The sequence below is a fragment of the Ranitomeya imitator genome, chromosome 1 (assembly GCF_032444005.1).
Source record: "Ranitomeya imitator isolate aRanImi1 chromosome 1, aRanImi1.pri, whole genome shotgun sequence".
NCBI lineage: Eukaryota > Metazoa > Chordata > Amphibia > Anura > Dendrobatidae > Ranitomeya > Ranitomeya imitator.
This window is the reverse complement of record NC_091282.1, coordinates 649,633,864-649,647,992: the sequence shown is the minus strand read 5'-3', so window position 1 is coordinate 649,647,992 and position 14,129 is coordinate 649,633,864. Positions and strand designations below refer to the sequence as shown.

General features: G+C 44.4%; 1 protein-coding gene across 1 annotated transcript; it reads right to left on the bottom strand.

Annotated features, from left to right (window-relative positions):
• Positions 1-3,752: 3,752 nt before the first annotated feature.
• LOC138640149 (olfactory receptor 5AR1-like) lies at positions 3,753-6,934 on the bottom strand. Its single transcript, XM_069728812.1, has 4 exons — positions 6,925-6,934; positions 6,657-6,860; positions 4,773-4,787; positions 3,753-4,720 (listed from the first exon to the last, which is right to left on the bottom strand). The coding sequence occupies exons 1-4, from the start codon at positions 6,932-6,934 to the stop codon at positions 3,753-3,755; spliced, it is 1,197 nt and encodes a 398-aa protein (XP_069584913.1).
• Positions 6,935-14,129: the final 7,195 nt, after the last annotated feature.

Genomic DNA, 14,129 nt, shown 5'->3' with positions numbered 1-14,129 from the left:
TGGTATATAGAGAATCTGTCAGCTCTCCAGTGTGGTGTGGTATATAGAGGATCTGTCAGCTCTCCCGTGTGGTGTTGTATATAGAGGATCTGTCAGCTCTCCTGTGTGGTGTAGTATATAGAGGATCTGTCAGCTCTCCCGTGTGGTGTAGTATATAGAGGATCTGTCAGCTCTCCCGTGTGGTGTAGTATATAGAGGATCTGTCAGCTCTCCTGTGTGGTGTACTATATAGAGGATCTGTCAGCTCTCCCGTGTGGTGTAGTATATAGAGGATCTGTCATCTCTCCTGTGTGGTGTAGTATATAGAGGATCTGTCAGCTCTCCCGTGTGGTGTAGTATATAGAGGATCTGTCAGCTCTCCTGTGTGGTGTACTATATAGAGGATCTGTCAGCTCTCCCGTGTGGTGTAGTATATAGAGGATCTGTCAGCTCTCCTGTGTGGTGTAGTATATAGAGGATCTGCCATCTCTCCTGTGTGGTGTAGTATATAGAGGATCTGCCAGCTCTCCTGTGTGGTGTGGTATATAGAGGATCTGTCAGCTCTCCCGTGTGGTGTAGTATATAGAGGATCTGTCAGCCCTCCTGTGTGGTGTAGAATATAGAGGATCTGTCAGCTCTCCTGTGTGGTGTAGAATATAGAGGATCTGTCAGCTCTCCTGTGTGGTGTAGTATATAGAGGATCTGCCAGCTCTCCTGTGTGGTGTGGTATATAGAGGATCTGTCAGCTCTCCTGTGTGGTGTGGTATATAGAGGATCTGTCAGCTCTGCCGTGTGGTGTAGTATATAGAGGATCTGTCAGCTCTCCTGTGTGGTGTAGTATATAGAGGATCTGTCAGCTCTCCCGTGTGGTGTAGTATATAGAGGATCTGTCAGCTCTCCCGTGTGGTGTAGTATATAGAGGATCTGTCAGCTCTCCTGTGTGGTGTACTATATAGAGGATCTGTCAGCTCTCCCGTGTGGTGTAGTATATAGAGGATCTGTCATCTCTCCTGTGTGGTGTAGTATATAGAGGATCTGCCAGCTCTCCTGTGTGGTGTGGTATATAGAGGATCTGTCAGCTCTCCTGTGTGGTGTGGTATATAGAGGATCTGTCAGCTCTCCCGTGTGGTGTAGTATATAGAGGATCTGTCAGCTCCCCTGTGTGGTGTAGTATATAGAGGATCTGCCAGCTCTCCTGTGTGGTGTGGTATATAGAGAATCTGTCAGCTCTCCAGTGTGGTGTGGTATATAGAGGATCTGTCAGCTCTCCCGTGTGGTGTTGTATATAGAGGATCTGTCAGCTCTCCTGTGTGGTGTAGTATATAGAGGATCTGTCAGCTCTCCCGTGTGGTGTAGTATATAGAGGATCTGTCAGCTCTCCCGTGTGGTGTAGTATATAGAGGATCTGTCAGCTCTCCTGTGTGGTGTACTATATAGAGGATCTGTCAGCTCTCCCGTGTGGTGTAGTATATAGAGGATCTGTCAGCTCTCCTGTGTGGTGTAGTATATAGAGGATCTGTCAGCTCTCCTGTGTGGTGTAGTATATAGAGTATCTGTCAGCTCTCCCGTGTGGTGCAGTATATAGAGGATCTGTCAGCTCTACTGTGTGGTGTAGTATATAGAGGATCTGTCAGCTCTCCCGTGTGGTGTAGTATATTGAGGATCTGTCAGCTCTCCTGTGTGGTGTAGTATATAGAGGATCTATCCTGTGTGGTGTAGTATATAGAGGATCTGTCAGCTCTCCTGTGTGGTGTAGTATATAGAGGATCTGTCAGCTCTCCTGTGTGGTGTAGTATATAGAGGATCTATCCTGTGTGGTGTAGTATATAGAGGATCTGTCAGCTCTCCTGTGTGGTGTGGTATATAGAGGATCTGTCAGCTCTCCTGTGTGGTGTGGTATATAGAGGATCTGTCAGCTCTCCCGTGTGGTGTAGTATATAGAGGATCTATCCTGTGTGGTGTAGTATATAGAGGATCTGTCAGCTCTCCTGTGTGGTGTAGTATATAGAGGATCTGTCAGCTCTCGTGTGTGGGGTGGTATATAGAGGATCTGTCAGCTCTCCCGTGTGGTGTAGTATATAGAGGATCTGTCCCCTCTCCTGTGTGGTGTAGTATATAGAGTATCTGTCAGCTCTCCTGTGTGGTGTAGTATATAGAGGATCTGTCAGCTCTCCTGTGTGGTGTAGTATATAGAGGATCTGTCAGCTCTCCTGTGTGGTGTAGTATATAGAGGATCTGTCAGCTCTCCTGTGTGGTGTAGTATATAGAGGATCTGTCTTGTGTGGTGTAGTGTATAGAGGATCTGTCAGCTCTCGTGTGTGGGGTGGTATATAGAGGATCTGTCAGCTCTCCTGTGTGGTGTAGTATATAGAGGATCTGTCAGCTCTCCTGTGTGGTGTAGTATATAGAGGATCTGTCCTGTGTGGTGTAGTGTATAGAGGATCTGTCAGCTCTCGTGTGTGGGGTGGTATATAGAGGATCTGTCAGCTCTCCTGTGTGGTGTAGTATATAGAGGATCTGTCAGCTCTCCTGTGTGGTGTAGTATATAGAGGATCTGTCCTGTGTGGTGTAGTATATAGAGGATCTGTCAGCTCTCGTGTGTGGTGTGGTATATAGGATCTATCCTGTGTGGTATTTTTAAACGGCATGGTGGGCCCCAAGAATGATTTTTCTCTGGTGGGCCCAAGGTACTCCAGTCCGACGCTGAATGCAGCTATCAGGGAGCCTTCTAGGGCAGCCCAATGAGCTACAGCGCTGAGAAAAAAAAATGTAGCTTTCACTGTCCCTCCACACCGAAGGTGGTGTTGGACAGTGGAAATCGCTACAGCACAAGCGGTTTGGTGGTTAATGGACCCTGCCTAACGCTATCCCTGCTTCTGACGAAGCGGCAGCAACCTCTCCCTAAGCTCAGATCAGCAGTAGTAAGATGGCGGTCGGCGTGCACGCCCCTTTATAGCCCCTGTGACGCCGCAGACAGCAAGCCAATCACTGCAATGCCCTTCTCTAAGATGGTGGGGACCAGGACCTATGTCATCACGCTGCCCACACTCTGCGTTCACCTTCATTGGCTGAGAAATGGCGCTTTTCGCATCATTGAAACGCGACTTTGGCGCGAAAGTCGCGTACCGCATGGCCGACCACGCACAGGGGTCGGATCAGGTTTCATGAAACCCGACTTTGCCAAAAGTCGGCGACTTTTGAAAATGAACGACCCGTTTCGCTCAACCCTACTGATCACTTCTCCAACCTGCCAAAGGCTGCTTTTACTGAAGCAGGGTTCTACTTAACCATTTAAATTTGTAAGTTTTAGCTTCGGAGAAGTATGTCAATGTAGGTTCCCATCAATAGAAGTCCCATTATGTGTTACTGGCAGATGGGCTTTAACAATTTGATCAAATAGCGGGCAAAATGTATACATTTCTGCCTTTTGGCCTCAATAAAAATGTTATTTACCATAAAATGGATTAGTAAATTAAATTGAATACTTCTACTCTTTGGCAACTTTTCCTTTTCAATGCATAGGTAATCAGCCGGCATTGTAACAAACAGCTGCATTACTTTCATATATGTATATATAAAACCATATTAAGAGCTTCAATAGAACCAAATTGGGAATGTTTTTACACATTCTAGGATCCAATGTTCATTGTGTCTGAATTCTGTAGATCAGTCAGACCAAGTTGTGCCATTATTGGTGGTTTGTTAGTAACAATAATAATCTAAATACTTAAAACCCTCTGTTTTCAATCTTTATCTGTCATAATTTTAAGATTTCATAAAAATAAATTCATTCGTAAGACATCTTGGATTAGATTCTTTATTACTGTGTTTTTGACATCCTTATTTCTGACACTGTAGATAATGGGATTTAGCATGGGCGTCACAGCTGAGTAGAGGATGGCAACAGATTTGTCCATGTTTGGAGAAGAAAGGGAACGTGGCCGTAAATACAGAATCATAATGGTCCCATAGTAGAAAGTCACCACAATAATGTGAGAGACACATGTGGAGAATGTTTTATAGCTCCGATCAGAAGAATTGATCTTCAAAATTGTGGACACGATTTGGACATACGAAACCAGAATCAAGAGAAAGGTCAAACTTGCTATGATCCCGGCTGTAATAAACATTGTTACTTCATGGAGCCAAGTATCACTGCAAGCTATTTTAAAGAATGGAGGAACCTCACAAAAGAAGTGGTTGAGATGATTAGAATGGCAGAAAGACAACTGGAAGGTGTAGGTAACTTCTAAAATAGAGTGGATGAAACTTGAGATCCATGTCGCAGCGGCCATACTGATACACATCTTCTTGCTCATGATGGTGGTATAGTGCAGTGGTCTACAGATGGCAGCAAATCTATCATAAGACATGATGGCAAGTAGAAAACACTCTGAGGAGCCAAAACCCAAGTGAAAGTGCATCTGGATGGCGCATTCTAGTAGAGAGACGCTCTTGTCTGCGGATAATGTGTTCTTTAGAATTTTAGGCACCACAGTAGTAGCGAAGCAAATGTCAATGAAAGAGAGATTAGTAAGAAAAAAGTACATGGGAGTGTGGAGCTTTGGATTTATTCTCACTGCAATAATCAGTAGAAAGTTTGCCAACAATGTTATCACATAGATCACCAAGAATGCGAGGAAGGCAATGACCTTCAAGTAAGGGACATCAGACAAACCAAGGAGTATAAATCTAATCTCAGAGGACTGGTTTAATAGTTCAATATCTTGTAATTGAGAACCTGATGTAGATAAAAAGTAAAAAATGTAAGTTTAATTGCATTATTGACTTACCTCTACCTTCTAAATCTGAGGACAGTATTGTGTGATCTTATCATAACCAAATCATCTATTGTTCCCTTTAGAAATATTTCCAAATATACGCGACAAGTTTTCTGAACTTATATTTTTTCATAGAATCTGATAAAGTAAGGTGTTTTAGAATGATTAAGATAAGATAGCTTAACATGTAAGAAAATATTAAGGATTATACACTTCTCTGGGTAAGATCATTTTTTAACTTAGATATATGTATTTTTTTTTATAAAAATAATTTTTTTAATCATGATTTATTGAAAATGTTTCCAAATAGGAGATGCTCTAAGTTTCCCTCTACATTGCTAGCTGCAGAAAGAGATAACCGAAGTCCTGCCATCAGTAAGTTTGGACTGATAGGAGAGTTCATAACAGTTTTATCTGTCTCTTTCTGAGCTCCTCACAGCTGATTTATGACCACATCAAGGTACAGCTCAACTTTGATATGGTCTGTCATCACACATTATCATAGAGAAATTCAATATAAGACAGATAAAAAAGATGTCTACTCTTTGTTAGAGGGAACTCTCTGTTGAAGCAAACTCAACCCATGGGTTCTCAGCTTATTCTGCTACCAACTACATAATGTGCAACAAGGAGGCTATACAATGCAAATGGTACAAAATTTTACCCAATTGGAAAAATTATTTTAGACCATAGTCTAAAAATCAACCAAAATAATATTGTACCAACATTATATCTGCACCTATCTAAAATTCGAGATATAACCTAAAACTTCATTATGATTTCAGTAAAAAAGGCACTGTTTGCGCTGGAAAAATCCACTTAGAGAGCCATTGAAAACTAACAGTAATACTAAAATAAATACAGGATAACAAGTTATGCCTTATCGGTACAAAAAACCGATTTACCTGCTACCGAAAAACAAGTAAAGAGAGTAGGAAGATGAAATATAACTACCTTAGGGGGCAGTCCAAAGGGAATATAGCTATCTTCAGTGTATGGAGCTCCAGTCACCCAGAAGAAATAAGGTACAGCCGATGTCCGATGATAGCTGCACATACACTGCTTCCCAGAGTCATGCGGCGTCTTCCAATATAATCCTTCCACTTGCGGCGTCAGGAGAAAGGATGAAGTGAGGTCTAATCCACGAGTTATCCTAGTAGTCCGGACTGCAGGCACTGCGATCGCATCTCCGAAACGCGTAGGACTAGATTTGGCCCTAAGCTCTTCCTGTAGCCGGTCACGTGATCCCTCACGTGACTGTGACGTCACACTAGGTCCTGCTACTCAGTTGACCTAACGGCTTAGTCAAGCAGCGTGGACAAAGTCCAGTATATGCAGGCAGATTCTGCCACCGGCCGGGGCAGTGCCTGCAGTCCGGACTACTAGGATAACTCGTGGATTAGACCTCACTTCATCCTTTCTCCTGACGCCGCAAGTGGAAGGATTATATTGGAAGACGCCGCATGACTCTGGGAAGCAGTGTATGTGCAGCAATCATCGGACATCGGCTGTACCTTATTTCTTCTGGGTGACTGGAGCTCCATACACTGAAGATAGCTATATTCCCTTTGGACTGCCCCCTAAGGTAGTTATATTTCATCTTCCTACTCTCTTTACTTGTTTTTCGGTAGCAGGTAAATCGGTTTTTTGTACCGATAAGGCATAACTTGTTATCCTGTATTTATTTTAGTATTACTGTTAGTTTTCAATGGCTCTCTAAGTGGATTTTTCCAGCGCAAACAGTGCCTTTTTTACTAGATTATTTATTTAGTTTACGGAGGGGTGGTACCGTTTTTCTGTTTGCTGCAGGTGCATTTTAGTGGGAGCGCTACAGGTTTTTCCTTTGTGTATTAATTCATTATGATTTCAGTCTGCTTTGCCTTGAGCCGAATGCACTTAAGAAGCTTTTTTCATCTTCAATGGTCAATTCAGGTAGCAGCAGGGTGGGGGAGAAGTGTCTCATAAGTGGAGAAAGAACAAGATTACTATGATAACATGTATTAAAAATATTCTTATTTCGCCTGTACTGTTGTTTTGTGCAAAGCTTGTTGAAAGTATAGTTCACATTTAAGGCAAATACCTCATCTAAAATGTAAAAGGCTATTGGAGAAAAGCATAAAACATATGATAAAAGATGGAATACAATACACACATTTTTACTCACAGCAGTCCATGATGGTAACAGAACAGCCTCCATAGAGATGGAGCAAATGCTAGAATTGCAAAATGTGCTTTATAAAACATCTGAAAAACAGTAGTAATAGGGCCGAGCGATCATAACACGGCTGATAGAATCTCTTGTGTTTATTGAAATAATTTTCCTTGGGAATTAACAGTTGTCTGTCCCCTGATATTAATTGTTGTTTATTGTACAAAATAAAATAATTTGTTCCCAAGATACATATGAAAATACATACGTAAAATAAGAAATATAATATTTTGAATTTGCAAATGTTATAAACTTTATTTGAAAATTGATTTACCCCACAGTTTTAAAATTACATATTACTTAAAAACAAGAGCAGAAATATTACATTATCATCATAAAGATTTAGCAAGGATTACCTTAACTCAGAGAGCACAGCCCTGTGATACACGTCTCAAAAATTAAATTGAAACACCATGGAGAAAAAGTCATGGAATCATGGAAATCACAGGATGGACACATGTTACTGATAAGCAAATGACTAAAAAATAGAAACAACATTTTCAAAACATTTCAGTTTGCCACAAAAAGAAATCCCTACACTAACAGACTTAGTTAGAATCTATGAGGTTATTAATGGGTGTCTAAAGAAGGATCTGCCACTCTGAAAGCACTTGGGCAAATCATGAAGAGCCTCTGCTGAAAGCTCATTTTGCAATTTTTGACCAACGATGTCCTAGATTTGTTTTGATGGGAAACAAGTCCGGAGAGGCTGCAAATCATGGAAGCATGTTTAGGCCACTCAGGCTGCTCACAGTAGAACAAGCAACTTATGACTTTGCATTGCCATGCTGAAAAACAGCTACTAGAACATTTTGGAGACATGGCTGTGTGATGGAGTGATATGGTGTATGGGGTATCATTCTGTCTATGCTAATATTTGTGTTGTCTTGTTGCTCTATATCATTCTGTGTATTCCTCATCTTCTCTAGATTCTTAATTACATTACAAAGGGTCCAATAATTGAATTAGCTTGGTTACCATCTGTAGCCTAAATGTGTCAATGTCTCTTGGGGAACCCCTGCTGACATTTCCTGACTGTTCATTCATGACCCCTCTGCTCTCTAAAAGCTGCAAATCACTCCCTGTAGTGCCTTGATCTCTGAGGCACCTTTCCCAGGTCTGGGGGCCTGAACACTATCCAACCTGTCTGCCTACCCCTGGATATAAGTAAGGGGCCTAAGGAGGACAGATTAACCAGTAAGAGAGATCTTTTGTGGAGGAACTTGGAGAAACATGGATTATCCTGGAAAATACTGTCGGAGGAGCTCTATATGGAGAAATATCTGGAGCCACACTGCCATATCGATCTCTAAACTGAGGATTTGACTCTCCTCTTCAGGGGCATTTATCCCATTACTGGGTACATGTTCTTGAACTATGATATGTGTGGTGGATTGTTTTATGGAACTTTCGGTTTGCATGTATTAAAGGTACTTGGGACAGTTCACACATCTCTCGCTCTGTTGATTGTGTGAAATCAGAGTAAAATCCCATGAAAACTGGTGGCAGTAGTGGGATCAACAGAGTGCAACCTAATGGAGAACCACTCACAGAGTGAATACGGAAACAGGGCCATAACTAGTCTACAGGAGGGAGCCAGAGATCTGGACCTGAAGTACCAGGGACTGACTAAAGAGCCCTTAATTTATCTCCTGGTGGGTGCTAGCCAGATCACCTCCTCCCAGATGTCTAACGGACAAACACTAGAGACAGGTATCCCCACCTCAAAAAGCCAGTGACTGGTGTGGTACAAAGAATAGATAGCGGTTCTGGGTCCAGGCATCTCACAGGAGTTTAAGGAGGAGGCTGATCACATTGGAGAAAAAAAGCAATGGAGCCCGAAAGAGGGAGTAATGTGACTTTGTAGTGTAAACTTAACAATACAGGAGCCTGTATGGATCACATGGATGGACTTTAAGCCACTTGATGGGGCTTCCTTAGATGCAGAGATGTTCTCAAAGGACTTTGAGTAACAATGTGCTATGATAGAGGTACCCCACTGTGGTTGGATATGCTTGTTAGTGGGACTCCTGAAAGGAAGAATGGTGGAGGCTTACTGAACCATTGACTCCCAGTAGAAACAGTATTATAAGATTGTAAAATGGGCTATCCTGGATTATTATTTTTTTATTTATATAGCACCATTAATTCCATGGTGCTGTACATGAGAAAGGGGTTACATACAGAGTTTACAACGACAGACTGGTACAGTCCTTGTGGACTTACATTCTCACATATATGGCCCAGTTCTGAGACCTCCCATGCACCACTGGGAGATTGTTTAGGTTGTCGGACATGGCTGGACACAGAAAACGCCTTCACTTTGGAAAATTATACAGTCGTTCCTTGTAGAACAATTTCCTTCCAAGCGCCTCTCAGAAATAAGGGAATGAGTCCAATGAGTGCACCTGCGCTAACCTTAAATAGAGCTGCCGCCCTATCTGACTGAAATGAAGGAAGCTCCTAGACAATAAACCACAGCCGGCTCCTGCGCCCTGGCCCCTCCGGTTATATCTGCTGCTCTACCCAGTCGCAGGCCAATGATAACCATGCCTCACCATCCTGGGTCCTTTACAGTTTAGACCATGACATGGGGGAAACACCAAAAGATGTTATGGGTGCTGGCAACCTGGGCACCTCCAATCCAGCTGTCCCTAAAAGGACTTGAATGAAGCCCAAAGCACCCTCACCTCCTCCGGTGCATCTGGTGCACTCCAAACCACCTGAGGAAGAGTTACCAACAGGGCCAACATTACCACCCAGTGCACCAGGGCAAGTGCCGGGATCTTGAGCAAGCGGCGGGACACTCGCTGTCACCTACAGCCACACACTATAGGGTCCTTGAGTCTGCCCACACATGCTTTAAAATGAATTCTTATTCTGTATCCCGTTATTCTGTGCACAGCATTATATTGGTCCATTCTGTATGAAGCATTATATGGGGTCCATTGTTCTATATGGAATATTATGTGGGGTCCATTATTCTGTATGGAGCATTATATGAGGCCCACTATTCTGTATGGAGCAATATATGGGGGCCATGATTCTGTATCGAGCATTATATGGGCCCATTATTCTGTATAACGCAATATATGGGACTTATTATACTGCATAGAACAAAAAAATATTGGGCTTATACTGTATGGAGCAATATATGGGATCTGTTAAACTGATTGGAGCAATATATGGGGCCCATCATTGTACTATACCTATATTTATCTGTCGTATCTGTGCATCATGTATTGTGGTATGTGCTAAATGGACCCACTGAGACTCTTTAGCCAGGGCCCACAAAAACCTGTAGATGGCCCCACTTACCACCACTCCCACGCTAGCGAACCACCGACCTCGACCCCAGCTTCATAGATACCCCTTCTGGAGTGTATGGCCTCCGGCCTTTGTCCCCAAGCTACAGAGATCAATGGCAATGCCATCTGTAGGATATCTTAATTGATGGATACAGTGTCACGATTTAGAGACATGGGGGCATACCTCAATGCCCCTGACTCCCATGTGGTTGGACTTGAGGCAATTCACCAGGGCCTGGGAATTCCCATTGTCCTGGAGGGGAGTACTTGCAAATATAAACAGCAAGCTTCTGTGCTTTTGGATTATGGTTATGTGGTACAACTGTGCTAGAGTTGGGGAGGAAAAGAGATTACCGACCTGAATACAGACGATTCAAGCACAAGAACATCCAAACTTCACCAGGAAGCAACCTCCACAAATTACATCAGAGTTGATAAGCAATCCATCCACTGGGAGACTCTTGGAACAGAGAGGAGTTTAGAAGAGAAACAGAGGGTGGCACAACCTTGGCAACCCTTTGGCTAAGCGCAGAAACTGGGCATGTGGGAGATAATGGGGATAGCTTCACCTGAGAAAAGGGATTGAATTATCTCTTAACAAAGGTCAGTGACAAGGGCATCCTTGATGCGGCGACCAAGCATCTCATTGGCTCTCAGAAGCATAGGACACAGCTACGCCAAGTGGCCCATGACATTCCCTTGGCTGGGCATTAAGAGGGGAAAAGGACTGAAAAGAGACTCATTCTAAGTTTTTACTGGACTGGCATCTCGCCGTCGGTGGCCCATTATTGCTGCACCCGCGATGTGTGCCAGTGAATGCAGCATACAGGAGCTCGACATAAGATTCCTCTGCAACTCCTGCACGGTGGACCCCGGACTGCGAACGCACCAATATTATTTCATCTTTTACTTGGTGCATTCCGCCAGTCCTAACAGAACACTAGCGCCAGGGTCTGGCTAGTAAATGGCGGACATTCAGCAATCTTTGCGTTATATCCAGCAGCTGGAGGTTAGGTTGGCAGCTCTCGAGAGCTCAACCTCAGCTGTGGATGTTACCAAAGTTGCTGTACAGGCTGCTAGCGTGGCTGCAGCAACCTTGTACTCCACTGCCACCCCTGTTCCGACATTATCTCGCCTCACGCTGCCAGAAAAATTTTCTGGAGATAGCAAATCTTGTAGGGGATTCGTGAGTCAATGCTCTAACCACCTCGAGCTCCTGGCTGCACGTTCTCCTACAGAGCGGGCTAAGGTGGGATTTATTGTGTCTCTCTTGTCGGACAGGGCGTTGGAGTGGGCTACACCGCTGTGGGAGCGTGGTGATCTTGTGGTGCAGAGTGCTCCGCTGTTCCTGAGCACTCTGAAAAAGGTCTTTTTGGGACCTCAAGTCACCCATGACACAGCGCTCCAACTACTGGCATTAACTCAGGGTGAGTCCTTGGACAGCCATTTTTCCGTCCGCTTCCGTACTTTAGCTTCTGAGCTGGAGTGGTCGGATAAAGCCCTTATTCCCATATTTTGGAGGGGCCTGGCTGATCACGTTAAGGACGCTCTGGCCACTAGGGAGATTCCTGCCACACTGGAGGAGTTAATAACTGTCTTCACTCGAATTGACCTCTGTTTTAACGAGCGGAGGTTAGAGCGAGGCCAGTGTAGGCAGAGGTTTCGGCTGGCTCCCACCTTCGCCAAACCTCTGGAATCTCCGGTCCAGGTTCCGGAGTCACATGAGGCCTTGGAAGTGTCACGAGCGGGATCTAAGTCCCGGACCGCTTGTACACTCAAGGTCTGTCATGTTTGCCAGCAGTCAGGACATCCTGCCACCAGATGTTCTCAGCGGTCGAGGAAACGTCAGCGTCTAGTGGTAGTAGGTGGAGGTACACTAGACACGGCGACGTTTGCCTCCAAATTGTCCTTTAAAGGGACAATTACTATAGGCTCATCCTCCCACTCGGTAGAGCTCTGCGTGGATTCTGGGGTGGAGGGCAATTTTATGTCTTCTGCCTTAGCCCAACGGCACGCAATACCCCTGGTTATGCTTGCTCAACCAGTAACTGTACGAGTGGTGAATGGGTCGACACCGCCCTCACAGATAACACACCAGACCATCCCTTTTACTCTGTCCATGTCGCCATCCCATCAGGAGATTATATCTCTGCTCATCATTCCTGAGGGAATTGATGAGGTCCTGTTGGGGATACCTTGGGTACGGTAGTACTCTCTTCATATCGAGTGGTCCTCAGGCAGAATTCTGGGATGGGGTGAATCTTGTGGGAGTAGGTGTCAAAGGGAGTGTGTTCAGGTTGCTACTACAGAGGTACCCGTAGATCTATCCTCTCTCCCCAAGCATTATTGGTCTTTTGCAGACGTGTTCTCCAAAAAGGTGGCGGAGACCCTTCTGCCCCATCGCCCTTATGACGGTCCTATTGATCTCTTGCCTGGTGCTGAGCCTCCCCGGGGTTGAGTTTATCCGTTATCTTTCCCGGAGATGGAGGCAATGTCACAGTACATTCAAGAGAATCTGGCAAGAGGGTTCATCAGGAAGTCAGTGTCACCTGATTAGCGAAATTAGGATTATTTAGTCTAGAAAAAAGACGACTGAGGGGCGATCTAATAACCATGTATAAGTATATAAGGGGACAATACAAATATCTCGCTGAGGATCTGTTTATACCAAGGAAGGTGACGGGCACAAGGGGGCATTCTTTGCGTCTGGAGGAGAGAAGGTTTTTCCACCAACATAGAAGAGGATTCTTTACTGTTAGGGCAGTGAGAATCTGGAATTGCTTGCCTGAGGAGGTGGTGATGGCGAACTCAGTCGAGGGGTTCAAGAGAGGCCTGGATGTCTTCCTGGAGCAGAACAATATTGTATCATACAATTATTAGGTTCTGTAGAAGGACGTAGATCTGGGGATTTATTATGATGGAATATAGGCTGAACTGGATGGACAAATGTCTTTTTTCGGCCTTACTAACTATGTTACTATGTTACTATGTTACTATGTTACTATGTTACCTGCTGGGGCTGGGTTCTTCTTCGTGCAGAAGAAGAATGGAGAACTGCGTCCATGCATAGACTACAGGGGTCTTAACGCCATCACCATTAAGAATAAGTATCCTTTGCCCCTGATATCTGAGCTCTTCGACAGGCATCGGGGAGCAAGGGTGTTTACTAAACTAGATCTACGGGGTGCTTAAACCTGATTCGCATCCGTGAGGGGGCTATGAATATCTGGTGATGCCCTTCGGGCTCTGTAATGTCCCAGCCGTTTTTCAAGACTTTGTGAACGATATCTTCCGGGATATGCTTTCCACCTCGGTCATAGTCTATCTGGATGATATTCTCATCTACTCTCCAGATATTGACTCCCACCAGAGAGATGTTTGCAAAGTCTTTGACCTCCTACGGGCAAACTCCCTCTATGCCAAGTTGGAGAAGTGTATGTTTGAGCAGGAGTCCTTACCTTTCCTCGGCTATATCATCTTCGCCCATGGATTGGCTATGGATCCTGTCAAACTACAGGCGGTGATGGACTGGCAGGAACCCCATTGTTAGGGCTAGCGGAACGCACCAAATAATTAAATAGATATAATAAGGTGTGTTCGCAGCTCGGGGTCCACCATGCAGAGATGGAACCTGCTGCTAAGTAATGACGGACTATATGGCGGTACAATGAGGATAAACACATGGGTTAACTTCACCCAGTATGAAGAAAGCGATCCCTGTTAAGTCACAGGGTCGCGGTACCGCACAGAGAGCGCAAGCAAGGAACCACAGAACTCTATCCCAGGACACAGGATTAGAGTTAGTGTAGACCTCTTGCGATCGACACCATAATTGGGGTATCAGAGGTAACT